Source organism: Haliaeetus leucocephalus, unplaced genomic scaffold (genome assembly GCF_000737465.1).
Source record: "Haliaeetus leucocephalus isolate CR32 unplaced genomic scaffold, Haliaeetus_leucocephalus-4.0 Scaffold605, whole genome shotgun sequence".
NCBI lineage: Eukaryota > Metazoa > Chordata > Aves > Accipitriformes > Accipitridae > Haliaeetus > Haliaeetus leucocephalus.
The window spans coordinates 6812668-6827133 of record NW_010973041.1 but is presented as its reverse complement, the minus strand read 5'-3'; the positions used below and the strand labels follow the sequence as shown (position 1 = coordinate 6827133).

At 43.8% G+C, this 14466-nt stretch overlaps 1 protein-coding gene across 1 annotated transcript in view; it reads left to right on the top strand.

Annotated features, from left to right (window-relative positions):
- The first annotated feature begins 3909 nt into the window (after positions 1–3909).
- PALM2 (paralemmin 2) overlaps positions 3910–14466 on the top strand; it is a 126390-nt gene continuing 115833 nt past the window's right edge. The window contains exon 1 of the mRNA XM_010578153.1: positions 3910–4273. Coding sequence (XP_010576455.1) covers positions 4229–4273 — 45 coding nt within the window. The 5' untranslated portion in view covers positions 3910–4228. The remainder of the gene's footprint in view (positions 4274–14466) is intronic.

The following is a 14466-nucleotide window of genomic DNA, read 5'->3' as shown; positions in this document are numbered from 1 at the left end:
CCACTGCCAAAACTTTCAAAGGCTGTGCTGTGCGAGACGTCGTGTTTGAGGGAGTTCAAAAAGTGAGCATGGACGATGGACTCAGGAATCTAGAAGTTTAGATGAACTTTCCATTCCTGGCCTATTTTAATATAGCATCTGAGGCCACAGTCTGGTAAAGAAGATAAAAAACAGATTAATCAAACCTCAGAATTTCAACTTAGATGAAAATAATATGGTTCAAATATGCCCTAGGGAGGAATGCTCGACAATATTGAGGATGCCAGAACAGTGTTAGTGCAGCACAATGCAACATGCTGGCATGTGGTAATTTTAAGAGCCAGAAGTATCTCCTCTTAAACAATCTGAAATGCAAATGTGAAGCCTGTTTTCCCTCCTTGCTCTGTGTTTTCTTGACAACCGCTGCCAGGATCCAACCACTAACTTGTCACCACAAAAATATGTCAATGCATTTGCAATGGCTGAGGCGTTAATCCTGACCTTCATGTGTATGCGTGTGCCTTCCTTACACAGTCTTCAGGCCAAAGTCTGGTTTCTTAGACTGATTCAGTTCTACCAACAGCCAGGAGAAGGGGAAGCCAAAGGTTTTGCCCCAGGGACAAGATGCCCATTATCATGCAGAAGGATTCTGGTTGTATGCAGGGCAATAGCAGGGAAAAAAAAACCCAGTTTGTCAAAAAAAGGAAATGGCTTGTGAAAAGACAAACACGGGTCATTTAAACTAGAACCTTCCCTAATCCAGCTCAGCTCCATGGCAAGGACAAGAACCTGACTTCCACCATGTAACTAAGCTGTCTCATTAAAAGTTCAGGCTGCACGTAGCTCAGAGTGCTTTCAGGATCCTCTCCAGCATTGAGCACTGCCTACAGTTTCCTACACTCTTCCAAAGAAATGAAAATAAAAACCTGTTTTGCATGGAACTAGGATGCAATTCACACATTATTAAGATGTAGCAGTTTTGCTCTTTTAAAAACTGCGGTGAAAAGAATAGCATTTTAACTGACATTTGAAAAATAATAGGGACATTTTTCCTTTCTTCTTCATTTTTAGCTACTGAACAAAGTATATTAAAATATTTCTTTATTCTTGCTTGCCTACTCTGCTAGAATCTTCTTGCTCCTCCCTACACCCTCCATCCTCTCGTTTTCTTAGTGACTTCAAAATTTGGAAATACCTCCTGCCCTAAAAGTAAAACAAAACAAATAAAAAACTGTGAGGCTTAACACAATTTCTTATTCTTTTTATTAGAGTTCCTTACCAACATAGCAAAACATTCTGGAAACAAAAAACTTAACCAACATTGTCAAAAAAAATGTGTAAAAATGGACAGGGTGGTAGTGCTGTTTTGTTTTGTTTTGTTTTGTTTCATTTAAAGCTGCCTTTATGAACCAAATATCCATAGGGACTGTCCCCTGCAGACCCTGTCATGACCTAGTAAGTCACTTTATAGAGTTTATTTCACCTGGGTGTGCTCTGTGAACCACCTGGGTGAATGATTCCCACCTCACTGCATTGTAGGCTTCAAGCTATATAAAAGGCAGACACTGTAGAGAAACTAGTGGCTGTTATTACTGCATGACTTCCAGCATTTCTACTGCATTGCAAGTCACCAGCAAGAAACCACTCCGCTGCTGATACATCCTCTATCATTCCAGTACATTTGTAAAGATCCTACAGGGTGGGCTGCTACAGCACAGCTGATCCCTGTTTCCTTGGCAAACTAAACTGAAGAGGGGTGCACAGCCCTGCAGCATGTTTCACTGGGGCCAGGAGTGCCCCAGCACTCACTTACCCTGCACCCTGCTTACCCCTTGCCTGCAACAAGCATTGCAGTTAAATGGGAGAGAGGATAAACATGGGGCAAATACAGTGTCCAGCTCAGCTGCAGTTACGGTACTTCGTGAACTGTTGTGAAGTTTCATATCAGAAGTGAGATACGCAGCTGCACTTTTATATATGACTATGCTGAATGCACTTAAATATACGTTTAAATGCTTTGCTGAGTGGATCCTATGTGGAAAGAAAGAGGGGATGGCCTAATGTAGTGCATTTCACACACCACTTCGGCAGCATCTAACATGAACTACAGGTCGTGGAGTGTATAGGTTGTCTGTCCTAGCTCCAGTTAGCACTTGGGCATACCCTTGCCTTTGCTGGATATAGCCTGTAGCAGAATTCCTCCCCTGGGCAAGGCTTGACAGCAAAACTTGAGGAGGGTATTGAATGGACTTAATTGCATAGCTTGCAAGTCTTAGTAGGAGTTGCCCATATATGTTCTCAGTGCACATGTGGGAGTATAGATGTCTGGATCCTGTGTGATGGGATATTTCAAAACCAGCTGTAGTAATATAAGCAGCAATACATAGACCTTTATGTGGTGACTGAAAATGAAAGAGAGGTTTTGAAGAAAAAACTACAATCTGAAAGGGACCAAATAAGCTACAGGACAGATGCCATCCACCAAATTACTTAAAGCTGGAAGACTAAAAAAGTATCCTAGTCTAAGCTGGAATTGTTGCATTTCCCCTAGCTGCGAGCCCACCCCAACACCAACTTACAGATACTGCCTCACATGGTATACAGAAATAAAACTTTGCTTTTTGGCCACAGAGACTACTGGAATTATATAATGTTCTGTGAGTTTTCTATACAACAAAGGACCTCTTTCATGGAGGCAAATCTAAGCAAGAAGTCACTTTGACATGCTGTCATGAGACAAGGAGGCTGGGCACCAGTAAGGGAAACGGGACCAGGAGGTGGAAACACTTGAGAAAACCGCTGCCTTGAAAAGCAGCCTGCAGCAAGTAGCACATCCCGGAGCTGGAAATGGGATGGAGGCGGAGGATGTCTGGGAGAGGAGACAGGGGTGCCAGCAGAAAGGTAAAATGCCAGGCGGGGTGGCACATGAAAGAGCAGGCACAGGGGAAGCAGGGTGACCTCCAGATTGCTTTCCCCCAAGATGATGGAGTTTCCCTATGTTGTCAGCATGGGGTTATTAAACTAAAATTATATGCTGGAAAATGCACTTCAGCTCCTTGCAGCAGGACAGCAGCAGGATGGCACACTCAGCCCCCAACCAGCCCTCCAGCCGGCGCAGTGGCTGTCCTGGCTTAGGGGCGTCCCTCTGCCAGGGGAGCTCTGTGCTCACCCTTGCAGCAGCACCCCATGGGACCAGGCTCGGAGAGAGGCTTCTTTGCCGTTTATGAGAAAAGGAAGCAGATGGGAGATCATACAAAAAAAATGTGAGGAGGTTGCGTGCAAAACCAAAGCCACGCTTGAAATCAAAGGTACCCTCAAGATACTGGCTCAGGCCTCCCCTCCCTTCCCCACCTGCCTCCTACCCTATTTAACAACACACCTGGGGTCTTCAGTCAGACTGTACACACAGCTTTGTCACTTTTGAGTGTCTGATGTCAATACAGTGCTTTAATGTGCAACGCACGTGCAGGGTACGTGGGCACCTTCCCTCTTCCTCCCCACACATGCTCTTCACCGCTGCTCTCGGGGGCTGCCCTGCCTTCCGCAGCATGCCATGCTCCTGCTGCATTCACGAGGGGCTGTGCTGCTCCCCCACTGTCCATGCCCTCCCTCCTCCTGCCAGCCCCATCCTTTCCCTTAGCCAAACCTGCTGCAACTTGGGGCTGCAGCCGCTGCCTGCCTGCCTGCCTGCCGCAGCTCCCGCTCACCGCGTCGTGTACCACCGTCCTTCCCTCCCCGACAGGCTGCTTGCTAAGGACATGCTGTGGCACAGCTGCCTGCCTCCTCTGCTGCAGTCATGCAGGTTTGGATTACTGTGCACGCTACTGATGTCGAGCTCCTGTCGTGACCCAGCGCCCCATAGGAGGAGCAAATGAGCTGAGACGTCAACGCAAAAAATTATAGCCATGCGAGCCATCCCTGCGCTCAGCTGCTTGGAGAGTGCATACATGGCTTGTGTGACAGCAACAGCACACAGAAGCAGCAATGAAATGCAGTTAGCAATACAGCTGGGAGACAGGCAGCAAGGCAGGCACTGGTCCAGTGACTAAAATGATCCTACCGTGAGCCAGCCTGCAGTGCCTCCAAAAGTGGCTGACTACTACACAGGAGCTCAGCTTTCTTTGCAATTACTCCAGTTCCCCCCGGGTGACTGCAGTGTGTGCTCTGATTTGGTTTTGTTTGCATTTTTTGTTTCTTCCCCCCCCACCACCCGTCTCCCTCTCTCTCCTCCTGTGTCCTTCTCTCCAGGATGGCGGAAGCCGAGTTGCACAAGGAAAGGCTCCAAGCCATAGCAGTAAGTCAGTTTCATTTTACTTGCTCTTTTGTCCATAGCTGCGGGTTGCAGAGGGAAGGAGGGGATTCCGGCATGGTGGCTGGGAAGCGCCCGGAGAGCCGGGCTTTCGCGAAGTTGTGCGTGGAGTTCCCCGTTCGGGAAATGAGTGGTTAAAGTCTGCTCTGCAGTTTGGCGGAGAAAGAGGGCTCTGAGGAAGAGCGTTGAGCTGACACGTGCAGAAAGAAAAATGTGAATGCACAGTGGCACGTTTAAAAGATTGATGATGGAGAAGAAAAGAAGGAATAAGTGGGGAGGAGGGGAGGTTGCAGGAGAGAATCAGTACTCTGCTGAAAAGATATTTTCTCACAGTGGGAGCTTTAGCTCAGCTGATTAAGAAGTTAAACAAAATGATCTGCTGCAGGGTGGCTTTTACTGCAGAAAATAATTGTGATATTACTAATTTTTAAGACAATTGAATACAAACACTGCATTATCAAAATCATGTAATTATTTGATCTACTAGTTAAACTGTCACCTCAGCTCCACAGCTGAGCACATGCTTTCAGACAAATTCCCTGCTGAGTTGCTTCCTGCCAGGGGTAAAGAATAGGCAGGATTTTGCCCCATTTTAGCTAAAACTTTTGTTTTCATTTTTAGTACCATAATTTGGAGTGACCCATGGGCTCAGTGGGTGCACACCTCAGAGGAACGTGGGCAGTGACACCTGGTGAGGATTGGGCCTGGGTGTTTAAAAACCACCATCATCCCGGCATACAGAAATTGCCAGCTCATCTTCTAGCACAGCACAGGCACCATGTCAAAAGGCCTGTGTTTCTGTGGGCACTGCCAGTCTTCCAGCCCCACACAGCCTGCCCTTGTTCAAGTGACACCCAGCTCTTCTTCTTCCCCATGGCTGAGATGTTGATGCAGCTGTGCCGGTCCCAGTTGGATGGCACGGTCAGTGCTGGGGGCTGCACACCTGGAGGTCTGAAGGGAAATGATAGAAGATGGCAGAGCCCACATGGGTTTTACATTCCCTTCCCCAGTTCCCCCAGTGATCAACAGATGCTACGTTTTACTGTAGCCAGCAGAGATTACAGATTTCCTTTGTAGTAAGAGGAATGGCTGCTGCTGCTGCTGCTGTTGCTGCTGCTGCTGCTGCTGCTGCTGTTCCAAGCTGTTTTCTTTAAGTCCGCTATTCCACTAATAGGTCCATGGAGATTTAAAATAACCAGATGTAAAACAAATAGATTGGGGTTTTTTTCACTCTAAAATATTTCCTGAAAAAGAGCAAATGGTATCATTTGATATTGGGGGGGATATTATAACCGTTTAATTTTCAGGCAGCAGAAAGTAGATGCATATTTTGAAGCTGGTTCATAGTTTTCTGGCAGCATAGGCATTGCCAAATCTCCAAATGGAAACACCAGGAACATTCCCCCAGAGGCAACCCTCACCACTGCCTCTGGTTTGGGACTCCTGTATGGCAGAACCGTACTGCAGAACTGCTCCGTGCATTGCTGCTGTATATAATTCTGAAAAACTTCTGTCTCTACATTAAAAAAAAGGTTTACATTATTGCTGCTTCTTTTGACTGCTATAAAACAGAAGACCAAGCAGCACACATTTCCACTCCACATGATGTGCTTAAACCTTTCACCAAAGTAAATCAGATGCTCTGCTTCTTGGTGCCTTGCATTTCACACCAATGAGGCCATTACGGATGTAAAATTTTCACCTGGTGTATTGCAGCTTTTTACAGTAGGTTTATGTTGGTATAAGAGAAGGCTTTGGGAATCTGGATCTTCATTTTCTCTGTATATTTCCTTTTTGGTTTCTATTTCTGGCCACAAATAAAACATAGTATAGCAATGTATGCAGTGAATTAGACGGAAAGAATTTTACTTCAGCATCAAAAATATTCAGCTTATTTTAAGCTTGAATGTGGGTCTGTGGACTGACTTGTTTGCTTACCCACTCCGCAGAGCAACAGGTTTTCCATATAGGCTTGTTAGGTAACTTTTTTCCTGTGGTTGGGCTCCTGCAAATGTTTGTCAGAATGCAGAGAAGTTTATTTCTACTGTAAGCTTTGCTCCATCAGGATGAGTGACATGACACAAGTTAGGCATTTCTCTTCTTCCACCAGTTGGCTATAATAAGGTCAGTCCTCAAAAGTTGCATAGCCTTTCTTAGAAGAAGAAAAAGGTGGCATTTTGGTTCAGGTTGGTGTTCCCCCTATTTTAACAAGCTACAGTATCTCACTCAGATGATCAGAAGCTTACACCAACACTCTTCAATTGAGCTGGTTGAATGCTGGGCATATAGAAAGAAATTAATTTACCATTGGGACTTCTAGACACTGTTGCCTGTACATTTGTGCTTGTTTCGATAATCACCATGGCAAATGAGCTTGCCAGGAAGACAGGCGGAGTAAATTTTAAGTGTGCATCACTGAGTATTTAAGGAAAACAAAATCCAAACATGGAAATACGAATATTTGCACCAGAAGGCTGACACCTTTTGGAGAGTTTGATTTTGTACTTTGTTACTCTGACTAATCACAGTTTTAATATATGCCTGTCTGGCACAGAGGCAAGTGTCATGGGAAGAGGAGAAAAGAGGTCTAACTGTTAGGACATTTATCTAAACCTTGGTGAACGTGAGTTAGCCACTTGTTTTGCCAGCAGCAAGCAGTTAGCCTCTCTATGCATTCATTTTCCATCTGTAAACTCTGAATAATGGACTTTGCCCTTGTCTCAGAGAGCTGTTAAGGATGCATGCAAGATTGAGGAGAACTTGGATGCTATGTTTTACCAAGGCAAGAAACAGCTAAGTAAGACTTTAAAAAACAGAATGCTTGACTTAAAAAGAGGAGGTTTAAATGTATATGTTTTTAATACAATTGTACATGCTTAACCTGGGATTTTTAGATCAGTCTGTTTCTAAGTTTCTAAAATTCACAAACTGACTATAGAAAGACTCAGAGCACTGTGGCAGTCCAGATTGAGAAGTGGGGAGATGTGAGACAACTACCAAGAAGTGGAACCCAGTTGTCTCTCCCTGGGAGGAAAACATAAACTCTATGTACTGGGGAGGTCCTATGATGGCCAGGAGTGATTGGTTTTCTGATCCTCCCTTGACCAGAGATCACATCACATCTCCCCACTCGGGTATCATGTGTGCCACAGACAGATACTGGTAAATCTTTCTGTGGTGTCACATTGCTCTTAACATCTGTTTGAGCCTCACCCTAAATCACCACAGCAGCAATCTGCTGCTCTGCCACCAAAAAAGCCAAGCAGTTCTCACTCTGAACACTGTGGGAAGATGCCTTGCAGGAAGCAAGCAAGAGGTTAAAAGGGGAGGTTGGAAGCCATCTTCTCTCTGAGCTTGTTACTGTAGCACACTTCAGTGCTTGTGCCTGTTGTTTTCCTGAAGGGGGATGGTGGGTAAAATTTTGGGTGAAAAAGGAAGCATTTTTGTGGCTTTAAAAAATATGCCTGCTGTGAGTTGCTCAGAAGTTTGGAATGCAAATAGTCCTGGAGGAAGCAGGCTCGGTGGCCAGGGGACAGGTAAGCTGAGTTAATTTATCACATTTTGGATAAATAAACTGTGTGGCTCCACAATTTATTATATGGTGCATTTCTCTGTGACTGCAGAGATCACCACCAGATAGTGAACTAAACATAGACAAGCATTTACAAAATGTAAATATTTATCGTTGCTTAGGTAGCAGTCATAAAGCTGGGAAGTGGGGCGTTGAGTATATATCAGTGCACCTGGGTACAAATGCACATATGATGCAGTGAATATGTATTACCCATATATCAGGTGAATTAAAGGCAATTATTGAGGGACAGCACTGAGGAGAAATCGTCCACTAGAGCAATAATGAGGGCAGGAGCTGGAGGAGGTTTTCTGGTGAAGGAGATATCCAACCTACAGATGCAAGTGGGAAGCCACTAAAATGTACTGATTTCTTAGCAAGTAAAAACAACAGTAATGATGGTTACTGCTTACCAGTGCCCAGCCCTGAGAACCAGTAGCTCAGTGAAGCATTAAAGAAAAGTAATTATTGACATTCAAGTAGCCACATCAAAGGTACCTCATGTTGAACAAGACCATTCTTGCTTTTTCTGTGAGATTATGAGTTTGTTGAGCTGGATCTAACATTACTTAAATGTCATCAGCTAAGTGTTTGACTTAGTACAGCAGGACACTGTTTAAAAATAGCCCCCTTCTGTATCAGTGGGGTCTGCCTTAGATGAATTAACGACTGGCTAACTGACAGGTCTCAAAAAGTCACTGTTAGTGAGGGGAGACTGCTGAACAGACCCTTTTTCATTGAGAGCAAAGGCAGGGGAGAGCTTATAGGAAGCAGCTTTTCAAGGCTTGAAGCTGTTCTGCATTGGTACTTTGATGTAAATGAAAAATCAAAATTGATAGTGTGCTGGTAACATAAGGACTGGTGGAGGAGTAAATATGATGACAAAAAGCAGTCCTGCAGAGCAAGTTGGATTATTTGGTAAGTGGTGTCCTCCATTTTAAAGAAGTCCTTCACACCTATATACAGCTGGTGTTAAGAGAGCCCAGTGCAGGATTGTGTACCCAAATATAAGGGAGTACAGGGCCAGCACCGCAGAAGAGGGCTCTGCAGTCTGAGCAGTGCTGTCTTTTGCAAGGGACTAGAACTAGTGTGGGAAATAATTCAACAGGGATGAGGTGGGGATCCTTGTCCTGCAAAGGAGATTAGTTTCACACCAGTCAAACCTATACCAGGTGAGGTTTTAGAGTCCTCCAAAAAGGGAGGCAGGTGCATATATGTTTACATACAGCATTGCACTAATTTTTCAACAAGTCTTTGAGAGTAGTAGTACAATTATCTTTTGAAAAGATAGTACCGGTATAGTTTCAGTATCACAATTGCTGGTAACCTAGGCATTCTACATTTCTGGGTTGGACACTCAGCAACTGCAGTGAGCATCATGTGGTGTCCATAAATATCGGAAAATTTATTCACAGAAAAACCAGTATGTCTTTTTTTTTCCCCATTCACCTATTGTCTATTACGCCACAGAATTAAAACTCCTGACTAGTAGGTCTCACGCTCACAGTCATTTTACTGTAACAGTGCTCCACAATTTTTGTGAGTCCTTCCAGAGAACATTGTTCATGAAAATTAGAATCTCTGGTGTTGGGGATGACATAGAAAGACGTGGCAAATTAATTTAATCAAGTTTACTACTGCTGTGATGACTTAGTACATTAATTTCCTATGCCTTCATTTAGGAAGTAATGTTTTTGTCCTTATAGTTAGGCACATGATCAAATCTGTCTGAATTCAGTTGTTTTCAGACCTAAAGCCTACAGAAAAAAAAGGCAGCAAGATGTATCTTTCTGTAGAAAGAGTAAGCAGGCTGGGATTTTTCTGCTTGGTAAATACATGAGTGAGAACAACCTGCAGAAGTCTGTAAGATCATGAGTGTAATTCTTACGGAGAGAGAGGATAAGGAAATAGTACTCACCTTTTGGCACAAGAATTAATAGGTGTATGCTCTTCCTAAAATGAGTTGTTAAGCTGTAGAGCCCCTCTCTCCAGGATGTGGTGGATGCTGAGAGTGCACCTGGGCTTGAGGAGAACCCAGGCATGCTCATGGAAGTGGAATCCATGAAGGACTTTCTCATTAGATAGAAGTAATTTTTGAGTTGCAAATTACTAAAGGCTGGCAGAGAAGTTTTACATATATTTGCCATGCTCCTGAGGTCTTCTGCTTTAGGCACTGTGGTAGAATGGAGCATGAGCTAGATGGTCCGACGCAGTGCAGCCATCCTGTGTACTCAAACACACTGCAGGAGTAACCATATCTTGAAGTGCTTTCACAAGTTTCAGCACTAAAGCAAGACCCCCTTGTAATTCATTGTGAAGCTCATTTCACTATTGCTGCTACGTATTTTAATCCAATTTTTCCATTCCATTTTTCCCTCATTATCCTATTTTCAACTGTATTTACAACTCTGAATAATCACAACCATTCTTCTGCCATCTTGTTCCTCAGCAGTCCTAACATCCAAGTACCTGAAATAGAAAATCTTCCTGTATCTCTAGCTGTCCTCCTTTTATATTCTAAGCTGAAAAAACTTGAGGGCTAGTGAGACCTTAACAGATTTCCAGAGTACTCTATGGTGAGGAAGATGTGGTGGGATTAGGAAGAGTCTGTACCCTGCTGCAAATATTTCCAGGAATGGGTTTAGCATGTGTGAACTAGGGATTATCACAAACTAAATCTAAAGAAGATCTATATTGTGAGCACGGTATGAACCTCTGAGGTTCCTGGGAACCTCAGTGGAAATCAGCTGTCAGAGAGGAAGTGTTATGTTTGCAATTGCTGTAAAGGTTGAAGAGAGGTTTCCCTGCACACAGATCTGGAGCCTTACCCTGGACTGCAGCAATATCATGAGTCAGCTTCATGGCAGACCTTCCACAGAGAAACCTGTGCGAGCACAGTTGTATCTTGTCTTGACTTCTGGAGCATATAAAACACTGGGAGTTCATGCACAGTGTAAGACATGTTATGGCCTTTGCCCATTCTAAGCCAAAGAAAAATGCCTGTAATGTCTGAAAACTAAAATTACCGTCTCAGGTTTTATCTGTATTTTTTGCTTTTGGAATGTTTACATGACAGCAAGAGAAGCGGAAATATGATGAAAAAATATTGCTGTCAAGGTATCAGTGAAAACTGGGAACAAATAGAAACCAGAAACAAACTTGCTCTTGAGAAATTTCTAGACAGTCTCCAGACTTACCCAAACTCAACTGTTTAAATTTAGAATTGTTTCCACAGCACATTCCTAGCCCTTAACACATCACCAACATCTCTTGAGCACAGAAAAGGAGCTGAAATATTGGATTTCGTTTTGTGCCTTTCAAATTATATTTTGCAAAAGAAGTTGAAAATGGGCAAAAAGTTTTTGTGATTTTGTTGTTGTTAAGTCTCTGGTAAAGTAAAATAGTTGTGAAAGATTTACATTTTTGGAAACTATCGAACAGCTCTAGCTTGGAGTGTAACTTTAAGGACAGATGCCACATGCCATGGTAGCAGTGGGGTAGATGTTCATATGAAGTCAGAGGTGAGACTTTGGGATTTACAGGCCGTGCTAGAAGTGATGGATAGCTGGGTAGCTGGGATGAGGGTGGCATGGGGCTCAAAGGGGGTGCACAGTGATGCTCTGTCTCTTGTCGAGCACTCTTGCTCTTCCAGGAATCAATCCTTGTATCTAAATCCTTACCCAGTTTACAAATACTGTTTTATTCTCATGCAGAATGAAGTGTGTTCTTTCATAAGCTGAATTGTTGCAAAGTACAGTCATCAGCAAGATGGTTGGTCTGCAGTGTGTGTTTGGGAAAGCACCGGACTGTGCATGTGTAGTAAATTATGAGGACTCACAGCAGTAATATTTAGCTTCTGAGCTGCTTTGTGAGTGGGTCCCAAGGAGCTTTGGAAAGATTTCAGTGTATTTGTTTATTGATGGGGAAAACGAAGCTCAGACAAGGGATTTGTTTGCCTGTTTCACCAGCAAAACCAACAGAACCATGAATCCAATCCCATGCTTCCTTATTTGGGTAGGATGGCATTGAAATGTGATCTTAAACCTTGCCCTCTCTCAACTGGCACAGGAGCACACGCTGAGCCTGCATGTGCTGAGGCACTGTTCGGACGGAGGAGGATGCCTTCCAGGAGCAGGACGCAGGAGTACAGGGATGCTACATGTGCCTCTGGTCCTAATTTCCCTAGCATAGAAAAGCCTTTTCTGTTGCAAATTCTGATCTGAGAAAGCCACATGCTTGCAAGGGTTAACATCACCCAGCAAGTCCAGTGGCAGTGAAATGGGTATGGCCTTTTGGCAAGTGCACACCAGACCTGTGTAGCTCTTGACACACAGATGCTTTTTGTTACTTAGCTGACTTGCAGCGAGGTTAGGCACTGGAGGCATGTAAAGCTTTCTTCCTCTTCGCCAGTAAAAACAAATGCTCTCTGTGCACAAAAAAAAAGGCCAACAACCAATGCAGTTTGGGGACCTCTTTTTGGAAGGAGACAGATCTGCTCTAATCTATGAGTTGCTGCCCTTTCCAGATGGCGCCAAGCTCAGGTTGTTGATTTAGGGAGTGCTCTGATTATTTTAATTTGAGCTGCCAGCATCATTTTCAGGATCCACAGACAACAGTTAGCAGGGTGGGGCTCAGCCCCTCTGCAATGCCTAATAATAGCAGTCGCTGACAATCAGCGGAAGATTAGGGACAGCAGAGGTGTGCTCAGATTTTAAAAGATACATACCTTGAAAGAAAGCCCTCAGTTTACCAGCAGAGGGCTAAATAAAAGGTGATTTCCAGCCTTTTGGGGACATGTCATTGTCAGCTCCTCTGCTTCGGCCATGTTCTTTTGCCATGCAGTCAGAAGCAGCACTGCAGCAGAAGGAGGTAACCTGGACAGGTAACGGCTAAGGACCCCCTATTAAGAGGTTGAAAACTGCAGACAGAAATTAGAAGCCAGATTGCCATGTAATTTATTGCTAGAGGAGGAAGAGTTGAGCAGCCTGTAATGCTTGCTGCAGAGTCACACAGCTGCAGTCTCTTCATGGCAGCAGCAGGAGCGAGTGCAGAGCTGAGATGACTTGGGATAGCGGTGCTAAATGCAAGCATCTAGCTTTAACCAGCTGAGTGCCGCATGCTGCAGTGCCAGCATCAGACTGACTGGTCTTTCCCAGTGGGCTTCCCAGAGGGAAAGGAGTTGGAGTGCACATACAAGCCCGCACACACACACTGATTAGCCTCTCGTGGAACAGGTCTGTGCTGCACCGTGTCAGGTCCTTGGAAAAACTCCCGCTGACATCCATGGGTTTTTAAAGGATCCCTAGTCATCCAACTGTTTCCCGTTTGGAGCACAAAGCAAGCATTTGGCATCCAAGGTGTCACTAAATTGATGATAACTGCAGCACAGGGGACTGGATTGTCTCATACACTGGCTTTGGTACAAAATTGCTGTCTTGGATGTGTTGGCAAGTTCTGGCAGCTCTGTGCAGATAGTATAGTGTTTGGGAGTTGGTCCCTTATCTATTTTGAATTTCTACCTACATTGACATAAAAAGTAATGCTCACTTGTTAATCATGTATTTGTTCTTAATAAATATAAGCATATGCAAACACTTGCTGCACTTTAGAGAAGTAGGCTCCATCAGAAGGCTGATTGATTCATTTTCTGGCATTTTAAGCTGCATCTTTAAGACCACTCCTTGTGGTCAGGATAGCTGCTGAATTAAGAATGTACATAAACTCATCCCAGCATCATGGTGAACTTAGTAAATTGTTCTACTTAAGGAAGTAACTTCTAATCAGCCAGGGAAAAAAAAATCTCCAGTTTTTAAAAAATGAAATAAAGAACAATCTAAAGATAACATCTTTGAGAACTGTGTCCCTGTATCAGTAAGACACTGAGAAATATCAGTTCCTTGTGCTAAATTTACACTCGTTATTGCTAAAGTTTCAAAAAGTACAAAATTTAGACTGAAATCCATATAGGATATCTGAAACTCATCTGTGAAATAGAGCCGTGTTCATACTCCTCATGCTTTTCATTATCAGCTTCCTGATCTCCAGAGGAAAAATAATAGAATCTAAGTGGTTTACAAGCCTTTTTGTCCTCATTGTGTGTGACATTGTATACGATGCTGAGCAAAGGTTTGGATGAGATTGATGTGACACTGAACAGTGCATACCTGCTCCTCTGTGAATTTCTCAGCAATTCACTGGAATCAATGTCCCACAGAGAAGTTGTTCCAGAATCAATATAGTTTCCAATATAGACAACTCTTTACATTAATGATGATTTTTTTTCCCGGGCTTTTAATACAGTATAATAATTCATAATTAAGGAGACAACATGTCTTTTAAAGATTATTTCACTGCTGAGAACAAAGCGATGGACAACACTGCTGAACTCAGGAGAGCTAGTAGGAGTTTCCTTTTACAACTCTGCCACAAATCTCAGGGTGCTAGGAAGAATTCCCCTCTGCATTTGGCCCCTGTCTCTCAGGAGAGTGCTGCACCATCCTTCCTTGCCTGAGAACTCACAGCCCATGAAAGCAGTCCTGAAAAGCAGATATAAGGAAACAAGACTGGTATTTTGGTGGTCCAAGTACCTACAGCTCCAGTTTCTACT